The sequence below is a fragment of the Dipteris shenzhenensis genome, chromosome 17 (genome assembly GCF_047967505.1).
Source record: "Dipteris shenzhenensis isolate YYH24624 ecotype China chromosome 17, Dip_SZ_1.0, whole genome shotgun sequence".
Lineage (NCBI taxonomy): Eukaryota > Viridiplantae > Streptophyta > Polypodiopsida > Gleicheniales > Dipteridaceae > Dipteris > Dipteris shenzhenensis.
In genome coordinates this window covers 44627219-44640968 of record NC_141612.1, presented here as the reverse complement: position 1 = coordinate 44640968, position 13750 = coordinate 44627219, and the positions used below count along the sequence as shown (strand labels likewise).

General features: G+C 42.4%; 2 protein-coding genes across 2 annotated transcripts; both read left to right on the top strand.

The window, feature by feature from the left end:
• Positions 1-2232: 2232 nt before the first annotated feature.
• Positions 2233-3940, top strand: LOC147892175 (uncharacterized). Its single transcript, XM_087388370.1, has one exon. The coding sequence runs from the start codon at positions 2455-2457 to the stop codon at positions 3154-3156; it is 702 nt and encodes a 233-aa protein (XP_087244496.1). The 5' UTR covers positions 2233-2454; the 3' UTR covers positions 3157-3940.
• A 7423-nt stretch (positions 3941-11363) lies between these two features.
• LOC147892174 (uncharacterized) lies at positions 11364-12994 on the top strand. The gene has a single exon (XM_087388801.1). The coding sequence runs from the start codon at positions 11429-11431 to the stop codon at positions 12746-12748; it is 1320 nt and encodes a 439-aa protein (XP_087244927.1). The 5' UTR covers positions 11364-11428; the 3' UTR covers positions 12749-12994.
• Positions 12995-13750: the final 756 nt, after the last annotated feature.

Genomic DNA, 13750 nt, shown 5'->3' with positions numbered 1-13750 from the left:
TGAGGAAGCGACTCCTCAAAGAGCACCATGATGCAACGTGGGCTGGACATCCAGGGTAGGCGAAGATGCTCGGGTTGTTAACTCAAAGCTTCTGGTGGCCACTAATGGAGCGAGACTACGACGTATACGTGCAGATGTGTCTTGTGTGCTCCCAGGACAAAGCCAAATGGAGGAAGCCTGCCGGGCTACTCCAACCCTTACCCATTCCTGAGCGGCCATGGGAAAGTGTATCCATGGACTTCATCACGTGCCTACTGTGAATTCAGAAGGATACACATGCCTTCTTGGAGTCATGTGCCAGCTTACAAAATTTGCCCACTTCATCCCTTTCAAAGCATCGTGTGATGCTCCTGAGACAGCCCACCTCTTCTTCAAGCACATCGTTAAAAATCATGGATTACCTCGAGACATTGTCTTTGATAGACCATAATCATGGAAGCCTATGGTTTGGTTATGGTGAGGTAGGAAACTAGAGGGCTTGATAGTGCTTGCAAAATGAGGGCTATGACCTAAGGGAATCCCTATTTTTAGGCATTTATTAAAGGGTGCATTACTACACCCATGAGAGGGCTAAATAGGTAAGGTCCTTTGTAGGACACATGGCACCATAGGATGATTCCAGTTGTGAGCAATGGGCTTGGAGGGAGGGTTCTAGAGAGAACTCCAACATAGGAGAAGAAGAAAGAAAAGAAAGGATGTTTTTAGCCGTATCAACCAAGGAGAGCTCTCGTGGAACTCAAGGCTAGGTGGTGATCAACCAAATTGAAGCCCTCTTATGTAGTTGATGTGTCAGGATGCGTACAAAAGGGTTTTTTCTAAGGGTCATATTGCACATATATACTAAATGGGCCTCCCTTACTCATCCCATGCTTGGGGATGTACTTGAGGTGTGGTGTAAGATTACTAGGAATGTGCACAAACTCTCCATAAAAGGTGGAGCATTCCATCACAATTTTAGACATATTATTAGACATTGCAAAACACATGCATGCATTGAATACTAGGGAGGGCGTGCCTTGCCTTTCCAAGGTACTGTTGGATTGTTAAATTTTTGATAGCCTGCAATCAACAATCTACATGCAACTAAAGGAGGGGCTACTACATTTTGTGGGACGATTGTGCCAAGTATGAGCTCGAGATTTTTGGCCTCCCACATGTGAGAAGCTAAGAGGGTGCCTTGACATCGGAGAAACCTCATTCTATGTGCTCCCTCCCTTTAACAAACAAATGATGGGAATTGCTCCAATAGTTGTAGCCTCTTAGAGCAAACTTCGAGAGTAGTGGTCCCTAAGGGTTCACTGCCTATAGCCCTTCCATTTTGCTTGCAAATTGCTTGTAATAGGTGAAGAGCGTGCAAAGCATGAGGGTGGGTACTAACAGAAAAGCCACAATAAACATGGAGGGGGCATGGGAGTGAGCAGAGCTACGAAACAAGAGCGGAAGGGTAGTGCCATGGCAATGACAAACCTAGTAGTAGGAAAAGACCATGGGAATGAATGTTCTCTCTCTCTCTCTCTCTCTCTCACACACACACACACACACACATTTTTTTGTGAAACCGCTATTTAATTAATTAGTACAAATTTAAACCGCTACCAAGTGTAGCAGTTAAAAGCAATGGGAAATCTAAAAGATGCAGAGAAATGTCACCTATATGTTCTCTCTCACACACAGACACACCATGAACTACAAGGCGGTGCCATGATTATGACAAACCCAGAAGTAGGAAGATGGATGCTTTTTTTTCTTCACTCCTTTTTTTTTGTCAGATTTTTATGTTCTGTCTCTTTCTCTCTCACACATATTTTCTTTTCTGTTTTGTGTCTCTTTCTCTCTCACACACAGATTTTTCTTTTACGTGTCTCTTTCTCTCTCTCACATAGATTTTTTTGTCGGATTTTTCTTATTTGTGTCTCTTTCTCTCTCTCTCTCTCTCACACACACACACACACGGGACACACCGCTCGTGGCCGAAATGGGTTCACTGATGCACACGCCAATGGTGCGGGGTAGGTGGCACGGGGCGTCGGGAATGGGGAGGGAGGGAGGGGGGGGATTTCTTTTACCGGAATTGCCCCACGTCGTCAAACCGTCAGGTGCACGATTGTGCCGACTTCTTTAAGGTTTTTTTTTTTTTTTTAAAAAGGTTGTTTCTTGTAAGGGGGTCACGCCCATCAATCCCTGCCCTTGTATCTATCTATCTATCGATCTAATTATCAATCAAACCACCTTCCTCTTCCTCACCTCATCATCTGCATATCTCTATCTTCTTCCTCCCGTCCCGTGCTTGCTGCGATTCCTCGCACCAATTTCAGTTTTTCTCCGATCTGCAATTTTTGCCGGCTTGGATCTCGATCTCTCCCTTCTTCATTTGGATTTTGTCCCATCGTTTCCCTCGCCCGATCGCTTGCTACCCACACATCGCCCAAATCCTCGCCTTTTTGCTTCGAGGCAATGGTGGTGGATTGCCGCAGCCTCATCGAATTCTGTAAAGCCTTCGAACAGCACCGGAATATGGCTAACTCCTTGGCACTCGCAGATCAGCCCTCTTCCCAGCATAAATTTAGCAACGCCCTGCATGCACGATCTAAGAAGCAAGCCGCCTCCCCGCAATCCTCCTCTCCTCCGTTGTGTAAACAATCGTCAGCTGCGGCGGTAGACATAGTTATCCTTCTCGTCGTTCTGGGTGCCTGTGGCTTTCTGTTCACTCCCTATTTCAAATACATGTGTTCAGAGGCCGCTGAGATTCTTCCAATTACGCTTCTGTTAATCGGAGAGCTCTTGTATCAAGCTCCTGTTGCGTATATCGCCGGAACCCTGCTCGTGTTGGCAATAGTAATCAGTGGATGGGAATTTTATCAATACAAGTCAAGGAAGTGCGATAACCCGCATTGCAGGGGTCTGAGAAAGGCTATGGAGTTTGACATCCAACTTGAGTCAGAGCAGTGCGTCAAATTAGCTCCTCCAGTGGCTCAGGACCTTCCTTGGAAGGGTGGTGTAGAGCTTGGTGAGGACCATAAGGAACTCGAAGCTGAACTTCGACGTATGGCTCCTCCTAACGGAAGAGCAGTTCTTATTTTTCGAGCGCCTTGTGGGTGTCCGGCAGCCCGTATGGAGGTCTGGGGATCGAAGAAACTCCGTAAAACAAAAAAGTAGAAACGGAATTGCCACCAAGCTTTCTTTATGCGAGATAGACCATTCGAGAAAGAATACAGAACAGGATCATAACTATCGCTTGGTATACGCGATCGTTACCAAGACGCTTAATTATATTCTTCTTGGGGCGTTGCATATACTGATAGTCGATCATCCATGGTTTTGTGTAAGTTGTCCATGCCATATTGCTTATTTTTGGCATCCACTAATTGGCAAGTTAGGTGGCAATTATAATTCTCGAGATACTCCATTCGACTCTTCTACAACGTCGACTATGATGACAGTTTTACCTAATGAATTCACTCAGGTCCTAGATGGATTATTTTGAAGGATCGACCTTGCCTAGTCCATCTTACGGAGCTGATGATCATTATCAGGCTTCGTTCGAGCTGGACTTGCATCTAAGTTTACTGATCTTGGGCTTTGATGGAGGACGGTTCTTTTTAGTCAGTGGTCCTTTCTAACTGAATTTGATTTAGTTATTCTAATTGTTTTTCTTTTTTGATCGACAATTGGAAAGAGGAATCGGAAAGCATCAATTTTGCAAGGGCGCTTGAAACCTGTGGAGGTAGGTCTGCTGTAGTCTTCCTGTTTACTTTTGGATCACTCTGTCTAAATGCATTGGCTTTGAAAGGATGTAGGATAGATTAGCTGATGGAGACATGGAGGCTGTATGATGCCATCCTTTCATCTTGAAGTCCTAATTGTAAATTTTACAACAGATTGGTCGTACAATCTGTGACTCTTACACCGAAAATCTCGAACATCAAAGTTGCTAGATGAGAGAAATAAATAAAGTACTCATTTGGCAGATTAAATATTTATCAATGCATTCTGATTGTGTAGCAGTAGTGCCGTGATTGTTTTGTCTGGATTCTAGTTCTGTGTCTCAGAGATCAAATCTTAATTGTGATACTGGTAGAGGGAATCTAGCATGGCGTGTTTAGACTCAAGATGATCGCTCTTTTTCCTTCTTTTCATGATGCGTAGTGTAGCATGGAGTTGATATTCTGGTATGTGGCTTTGGGGTTATCTTCCGTGTCAGTGTTGAAATTCTGGTCTTCTGTCACGTAATGCTTCTCTGATCTCATTCGAGAAAAGGAGAGGCCCCTGCTCTCACCTCAATTAGCCACCTTTTTGTTGGTGTCTTTACCTTGGGAACTAGGTGCTGATACCGTCTGCTAATTCTGGAGACTTGAAAGATGTCTCAAAGAGCACAGTTTTTCTGGATTGCTCACGGTGCATATTTGCACACTAATGGATATACTTAGGCTTATGATGTCATTTTTTGTGGCTCTCTGGTCCCTTATTTACTACCTGTACCCGAAATAGCATTCTTTGTGAGCCAGTTGAGTGCAGCTGTCGGGTTCCTGCAGGTCTAAGAATGTAGGAATGGATACGATTATTGTTTTATTTTCTTCAGAAAAAAGGAAACTTTTGTTTATGTATTTGAAGGTGATATTGGATGCTGTGGCTGACTCCTCGAGTGTAGAACATGGCCCCCTTTAATGGGAGAATGAGTTCGTCACTGTTACAAGTGCTTTTGGTTGATGGGTTATTTATAGCCAGGTGCAGAGTTTCTTCATTGGGCCATGACTTTGGAAGTTGCTGGTACAACCAAAAGATTGCCACATTGAGACCCAATTAGGCCAACATCCAGGCAATGTTTCAGCAGGGCTGCCACGCAGGCAGCTGTATTATACAGTAAGGCAGACATACAGCAGCAGGAACAACAGGTTTATAGCAAGGACATGGAACACACAGCAAGCCGTCAAACAAGGCACGAGCTTGCATGAGCAATGGTACGGGAGAATGTAAGAACCATTTGGAATAAAGATTGGCCAGCCCTGCAATTATCGGCTGGCAAGCCTTCTTCCTTCTTTCAGCATCAGCATCTGCAGTTTCGTGCCTACAAAAGGGCCTTCGATTTCTGACCAGTCAGCTATCAAAGCATGATGGGAGTCTTTGGGCATGCAGCCAAAAGTGGCTTGTAGACAGCTTCAGGAGCAGCAGAGCCAGGCATCGGCATGGATCCAAGGCGAATTCGGCCATCTGAGGTTGCTTTGGTTCTACCCAAGTAGCATCCAGGTTTTGCAAGCTCTTTCGATGGGAGTGGGTTGCAACCCACTTTGGTCTCCTGTGCTGTAGGACCGTTGTGATGTAAGGCAAGCTTATAGCAGGGTCTATCCATGCTATATGGGGATCTCGGCATGGTATTATGCAGGTTGTCACGAGTGGCAGCAAGCAAATAGAATGGCAGCTTTCGACATTGAGAGAGCTGCGATGAACTTGGAAGTTGTCTGGCTCAAGAAGCAACAGAAGAAGTAAAGCACATAGCTTGAAGGAGAAGGATGTTGGTGTGTAGGACAAGAAGAAAGAAGAACTCCAGAGGGCAATAGCTTGAGCAGAGGAAAAGGGCAAAGGATCAAGTGCTTTGTTTGGCTCTGCGTCAACCTAAGTCAGAAGCGCTTGCTCTAGCTAATCCTGCTCCATTACCAGGCATATTTTTTTAGGTAAGTCTTGATCCTGTAGCCTTACTTTCATAGACAAGTTCGTGGGGTGGCTACTTCCGGGTAGTAGACTAGAATGGCAAGGGTTTGTGTTTGGTACTACCAATGCTCCTTGATCGATCTCTATACGAATGGAATCAGTTTGTCAAGCATTTTAGGAAGGAGATCAATTCTATAATCTCGAAGGCAGTAAGGTCAAGCTGGGTCATTTAGTCACTAGGAGGACTGCTGTATGCAGGTGGCTATTTCTGGTTCAGAAGTCCTGCCACATTTTAGCTTGCCCAGAGCTTAGCATCCAAGAACTTCAACAAGGGTTCTAAGACATTTTGACTCTGCAGCACCGCAGTGAAGCGGAAAATGTAGCCAGTTGACTCGGACGCTTTTGCCTCCTATTTATTCCAGAGCAACCAATGGTAGACCTGGAACATCTCTGGCCATGACAAGCGGCAAGGCAACCCTTGAGCATCCCAACGTTCGCAGCAGCTTCAGAGGAAGCATTGGGCATTTCACGTGTCCCAGCCTCTCATCTTCACCCATTCTAGCTGAAGGGAGTCTAGGCACTACAAGGAGCTCAGTCAGCCAGTTTAGTCTGGTTGGCTACCTCCAGCACTATTTATTTTCTTTGTAGATTTTTTATCTTTAGAACAACAAAAATTCTAAATTTGTATGATTGGACTTATTCTAGTCTTACAAAGGTATATATTAGGGAAAGGCGGTTTGTCTTCATTGCATGAACCACAGCGAGTTCTTTCCTCTGCATATGATACCCATTCTGGATATCTGAAGCTTCCTACTTTCAAATGCCACTGGTCTACCATTTGTTCCCAAATAGTCAAATTGCATCCGCTGTACCACACATGGTTATTCGGATCTACCAATATTGACATGAGAACAATAGTCACAAAATATCAGTGTTTCAAAACACATATTTAGTTCCTCATTGGTGGACTTGGTCTCCCTTTCTTACTTTTTACACCCTTTGAAGTTTACTTTACGAGGCAACAACTTGGCATATATTTGATGAGTTCGAAAAAAGCCAATGAATCCCAAGGCTGCATGCTATTCTATAACACTATAACAATACAAATAATCACCATCCTTTGTAATTTTTCAGCAGCAGTCACAAAATTCAAGGGTTTAGTATCGCCGTGTATTAGTTCTTATTAAGGACAAATGATAAGATGTGAGTTCTGTAACAAATTTGCAGGGTCTCATTCTTATCATGAAACAATTCTTTCCCCCGAATCACATCATACTTGTCCAAGGTTGTCAGTTGAAAACTAAACACGCCACAGTAATCCTCAATTTGTAGCTCAATATTTGTAATAAAACTGACTCATTATCATATACATCCACATGGGTTTTTCTATGAGATCCTCTTGCCAAAAGAAATGTCACATTTATTACATTCAGCACCATTCGCGTGCAATAATTCAACAGAAGGAATTCCTTCGTCATTTAAAACTTGCAATGTTGACTTTGCAGTGGCTTACCATATGCTTGGCTCAATCATGAGCCATATGACCGGTGTGCATGCTGTTATAGCATAAGCTATCCTTTCATGCCCTCTTTGGATCCTCCACCTTCTGCCAATGCAAGGTCGTTAAGTGATCTGCAATGTGGTGTTGTATGGGTCCCTTAAAACCTTGCTTTCTGTCCTTGGGAAATTTCTTCTCGAAGTTGTTGTAGCTTGCCTTTGTTCTCCTTCTAAGGCACGATAGTATGGTCATAGATCTTGGCATATGGTATGACCTCCGCATTCATATGAACTTAATTGCATAGTTCCAGTTAATTATCTTGCAGTGACTCAAAAGTAAACATATTGGGTGGTTGTGCTGGTAAAATGGTGCCAACCTGTCCTTAAATCTTTCACTAATTGTGGAGCCCTTTTGTCATCTTTATGTTGTGAAGCTTGCGATACTTCTAAGAAGTATTCACAGACACACATGCCTTATTGAAGGCCTTTTGGAACGCAGTGTGAGACGTGGACTTTCGAGTTAAGTCTCTCCATCAGGTATATGCCACACTTGTGAAAGGCTCTCTAGCAAGGGTGTACTAGAGGCATACCTCTTGCTTGTGAGCCCTGTTTGGTGGGACAACTGGCTGGTCACTGCCATAGGTTGTGCATTGGTTGATGGGCCATTTGTGGGCCACATGAAGTGCAGGATAAAGCTACTTGCAGAGGTTTTTATTGAGCCATGATTTGGGCAGTCTTTGGGGGCAGAACCGTTGAGCAGCCATCAGGCATGCTATGCAGGCAGTCGAGCAAGAGGGCTTCCATGCAGACAGCCAACATGTAAGCAGCCAGACAGCAGCAGGAACAACAGGTTTATGGAGAAGCAAACGAATTGCATGGCGGTTGCAGCTCTTTGTAACATTAGTAAAATGGTATGTTGGCTAGCTTAAATGGTGGACCTCAATTAAATAGTATTAAGGGGCTACATTGTAGGTTCCCGTTTACAGTTATTGTAATACTCGTGTAGTTTTGTAGTTATTGCCTCCATAAAACTTTTTGTTTGTTTCCAAGAATCCGCGATTGACCATCTTCTCTAATAGACATGTCGTGGTGTTCAAGAGTATTGACTGTCTGAAAGAGGAGCTAGTGGGTGAATCTATCTTCATGTCAATTGTTCATAAGTCGAGTTAAAGATGCTCTATTAAAGTTCAAAATCCTGATGCTTTGTTATGTAACCAGGTACATAATTTGCAAAGGACTTCAGACTGGTTGGAGCTCACAATTGACAAGGGCTCGAGTTCAAAATCTTGATGATTTGTTGCTCCAAAACTCATGCGACCATGCACAAGTAGTTTGTCAATCACTTGAGAGTACCTGGGAGCCCTTAGATGACCGTTTGGCCAAAAATAATTTTTTCACTTTATGACTCAAGTCAAGGGGAACAACCTTGTGTTGATAATTGGTTGGAGCCCCCTAAATGAAATGTTTGCCACAATTGATTTTTTCAAGCATAACTCTAGTTCAAGAGGAAGAGCTCAAGTTCAAAATCGAGGTGATTTGTTGCTCCAAAACTCATGTGATCATGCACAAGTACTTCGGCAATCACTTGAGAGTACTTGGAGGCCCTTTTTGCCAAAAACGGTTTTTCACTTTTGACTCAAGTCTAGAGGAACAACCTTGAGTTCATAATCGGGCCACTTGTCCTTGGTTGAAGTGCCTTTGTGTGGCATCATGGAGTGGAATGTGTGAACTAGCACATGGATGGATTTTTGCGGATGAAATTTCACCGTGGGCCTTTTTGAACTTGAGATAACTCAAGTTCTAGGGTTTAATTATAAATTATTTGTTTTTTGCCCATGTCAAGATCATGAGAGATCCTTTGGATGGATTACCCTTACTATGATGCATGTTTTGGCAAGGGGATGCAATGTGATGCATCAAGATTGACTTTCCTTCAAAGCTTGAACGTTTTGAACTTGTCTAGTTCTTATAAATCTGAGGATTTGTTGAATTGGGAATCTTGATTTGGCTTCTTTCTTCTCTATGAAGTAGACTCGTTACTGTGTGGGGGTAGTACCTCTTAAAATGGGTTCTATAAGCTTTTAGCTTTTTAAACCGAGTTACATGGAACTCGAGCTCAAATTTTGCAAGTTTTGAGGACTTTGGACATTGATGTGTAGGTACTATAATGTCTCCAATGACTTTATACTTGATTCTTTCAATGAAAGCTATGCTAATGAAAATTTGTGAAAAACGAACTCGCTCATGCTAGTGCACAACTTATGGCAAAATTTAGACAAATCATAGCGATTAGTCCTAGTAAAATTTAGACAAAACATGGCGATTAGTCCTTGGATTGAGAGATAATCACTCATAGGAACTTTTTTGATGTCTTATAATCAAGAATGATTCCATGATAAACTAGACATCATAATTTCTATAGAAATACTATCCTTTTTACTATAACATGTTTTGGGATGTGCTTAAAAATAAGATTTTTCATTGGGTGCATTTGTAAAATCTATTTGACGATGATCTCACAAAGGTTTTGGTAAAAAATTTGCCAATACCTAAGAGCACAATCACTTGTAGGAGTACAATTAATTGTCTTAATTGTTTTTAAAAAAGTAGATTTGTAAGAGTAGATATGACCTACTAGAGCCTGATGTTGCAGATCCTTTTGCGACTATAAGAGCGAAAGAGACAGAAGATGAAGAGGAAGAAAATAGTTGAATAAGAAAAAATCTCGCATACAATGAATAAACTTTTGAGCACACAACTTTGTTTGTTCTACCACTTGAGATAGAGCTTCCCCCAATTTCTGAACAAAAAGAGAAAAAGTATCTAACCTGTAAGGGTCTCATAGTTTTATCTTCTAGGTGATATCATGGTGGTGTTTAACTTCAGAGAAGATGAAACTTTATGTCAATTGACTCGTGTAGCAAGCAATGAATTTTGAGCATATAGAGCAAGAAATATAGAGACACCAAGTATAGACTTAAAGGCACTACTCAAATGTTTAAAGATCAACCTCATGATATGGTATCTGAAGAAGTACTTGTAAAGATCAAACAAGAAAACGAGTTTTATGATTATGCTCCAAAATCAATATCTGAAGCCATCACAAGCACACTTGACGCTAGCACAAGCATTGATATCTCCAAATGAAGTTGTTGAAGCAGATGAACTAGAGAGGGTATGTTTCTTGCTGTTGTCTTTTTTTTGTTCTGTAATGTTTTTGGGTTGGCATAGAATATGCTGAATATTTAGGTTTATATATGGCATAGAAGTCGATGAATTTTGCAATAAAAGAGGAGAAGCTACCCATCAAATATAGACCTTGCATATAATATTAAGTTTTTAAAACATGATGAACTTTATATATTTCATAACAATTTTAGCCTTGAAGTTTTTTGCCTCTATGCTTGCATTAAGGGCATTTTGTAGATTGGTGCATGGTTATGTAGTACCAAAAGTATCTCTCAAAGTGATTCTAGTTGTGCTTTGTAAGCTCTCAATATGAGCATCAAGAATCAACAACTTTTGAGTATCTCAATGATTACCTTATTTGCATATGCTCTTGCAAATAATACGAGACACTAATGTTTTCAAAACGAGTCTTTGTAATTATTTTGGAGCAATATAGATCCATCAAGAAGTATAGGAAGACGAACACGAGGACAAGCTATAATAACCTACAAGGGTATTCGACTTTTACAAATAAGTATTGCTATCTCAAGAGAAGAGGGATGATATGAAATCCCCCTTTTGTGATAGGATGTGGATGTAAGAGTGTGTACCTTACTCCATACCCTACACTTTTGCAAGTAGGTTTAAGCGCATTTATAGGCACTACACTATATACACATAAATGATTTGGTCGAATGAATGAAGACCGTATTATTGACTTTTGATTAAGTTTTTAAGGATTATTATAATGATCCAAATTCACCCCATCTCGTTTCGTACATTAGCGAAAAGTCTCACTCCTTGTCTGAAAGTGTTGTGTATCTCTCTTGATTCCTCAAGGCATGATCTAACTACCATGCTTTGCCTATGTGTGACCATCTCAACCTTATGTAAAGATCCGAGATGCCAGCATATAGGCAGGATGCACACATGGAGGTTGGGAAATGGTGCTTGGATAATGGGGCCATCAAACTAACTCTTGGAGAGGTACCTATGTGGGAAGAAAACAGATGCTATGGAGATGAATTTCAGTCAATTACGTTGTGCCGTCACCCTCCCTTCTCGGGACAAGCCGAGGGCAAAAGAGGAAGTGTTTTTCCTTGTTGGGTGGTGAAGCATGAGCTTTCCCTTAGACAATATTCTTCATATCCACTCCCATCTTGCTCATCTCCCCTCGCTTTCCCGAGCCCTCACCCTTCCTTTCTTCCTCCCTTTCACCTCTTGCTCCCCATGGAACGATTGGGATCAGCCTCTCATTCGTAGAGGTGGGCTTGGATACCGCCTGGCTTTGCATTCCCGTACCGCTACCAGTAAGATTGTGGGTCTGAGCAGAGCAAATCGTTCTTTTCCTCAAATAAGTGAAGGTGATGATGGCCAGCATTCTGATGAGGATCGGCCAAACGGCGGTAAATCGCAAGCTCTGCCAGACTCCAGCCTGGCAGAAGACGGATCCTCCACTTCTCCTGGCTTTCATGGGAGCGAAATCAGGGCTCTCACCGGTGATAAGCTACGTCTAGGGCCTGCCCGACACATTAAAGGTGTTGCTAAGGGAATAAATGCCGCTAGTGGAATTGTTAAAGGCTTGAAAACAGCTAATGGAGTCATTCAGAAGCTCCAAATACCAAATGGCGATTTACTTGTGGGTTTTGGAGCAAGCGGCGGCATTTCACTTGGCCTAAAGGCTGTAAAAATTATGGCTAACGGCTTAAAAGTTTCGAAGGGAATCGTCGGTACACTTCGGTCCAACAAACTCGTAGTCAAAGGTGAACCTGGTGCTGTCAGCGAAGGGCTGCAAGCCAAGTTCAACACCACAGTTAAGGGTCTTAAAGCGTTATATGGAGCCTTTATGATACTACAGTTCACGAGAGGCCTTTGCAACCATCTAGAGGCTATTCAAATGTTGAACCAGAATTCTTTTCTGAAGGGTTTCAAATTATCCAAGAATGTTCTTAGCGTGTTAGAGTTTATTATTGGGTTAGAAATTGGTATCGTCACTTCCTTGGGAAAAGGATTCCGTGTTATCAAAGCCACGGTAGAGGGTGTTGGCATTATGATGAAGGCAGCTTTCCTGTCTAAAGAGCTATACATTGTAGTGCTTAAAGATCTCGGCATTTGTAGAGGGATCATAGCAGGTCTCGAGCTAATATCCGAGAAAAGGCAGAGCCATGCAATCCAGGATGCATCGCACAGTACCATTGTGAAAAGAGTATCATGCACACGCATTAGTCAAGGTAGGTTGAATTTTTTCGTAACAGCAGTACATAACCGCTCTTCTGTTAACGTGACGAGCTCCTTATTTGTGCCCTTCTTAAACCCCCTAGCAGGGGCTCAGCAACGAGTAAACACATATTATCCCTTGGAGAGTGGCCGTTACCTCATTTTTTATTTGGCTTTCCCGATGTCTGCAAGTGAACGGGGGGAAGTTTTATTTGGATAATTGGCCCGGCCACTTGGGCTGGGTAGGCCAGGTAAGGGAGTGCAACAGTAGCTTAGGAGCATCCAACCCCTATCCTGGTACTTGTCTTGACCGCCTACAGGCTTTACGTGTGGAGTACATATTGGGATACACTTGTACTTGGTTTTGTCCAAATCTGTGGAGCATAATAAGGACTCTACTTTGCTTCCTACTTGATTGTGTTCTCTCTTCCAGATCTGTGTTGTTTTTTGGGAATACTTGTGTACACAGTATTGGGCGATCATTTGGAAGCTGTAGCAGCTAGCCTTTCGAGTTTCCATCCATGGCTTTAAAATATACATTCTGATTTCATACATTCGATTATGCTGCACAGAAATCTCCTTGCATTCCATTTTGATTTTCATTTATCACTTTTATGTCTGTATGAACTAAATAAATAATATCTGTAGACTGTATGCATGCCTACAAGTAACGACTATCTTCTATTGTGGATAACTGGTTAAATTTCAGATTACATTTCGGAATCAAAAGTGAATGTGCAAAGGCAGATCTCTTTCAAAGCAACATTTCAGGAATGTTAGCCATAGCAATTCAAACACCGTCAGCAAGGTGGAATCAATAGGAATACAACAGCTTATACATACAAAGCCTTGGAAGAGTCATGCCCAGAAGTCTGGCTGAAAGCTGATTGGCTCTGATTGGCTCAGTAAAAAACAGACGGCATAGCAGCTCGTCTCCCCAGGAAAGACCTACCTGCAAGAGTGGAGCACTAATGTCTGCCATCTGGTTTGAGGCACACAAGAAACAGGTCCCAGTGCTGCCAAAAATATATTTGGCAGCAAGGTTGGCAGCTTCGTTTGGAGATGGTTTGTTGCAAACCGTTGCACTGACCATTTTATACATCTTATGGTTGTTATGCTCTTATAAAATCACATCCAACTTGACCAACCACATGGGTTTATCCTGTCATATACTTTGATATGACGTGTGTACTCACGGGCTGTTTGTTTTACGTGTTGCTGT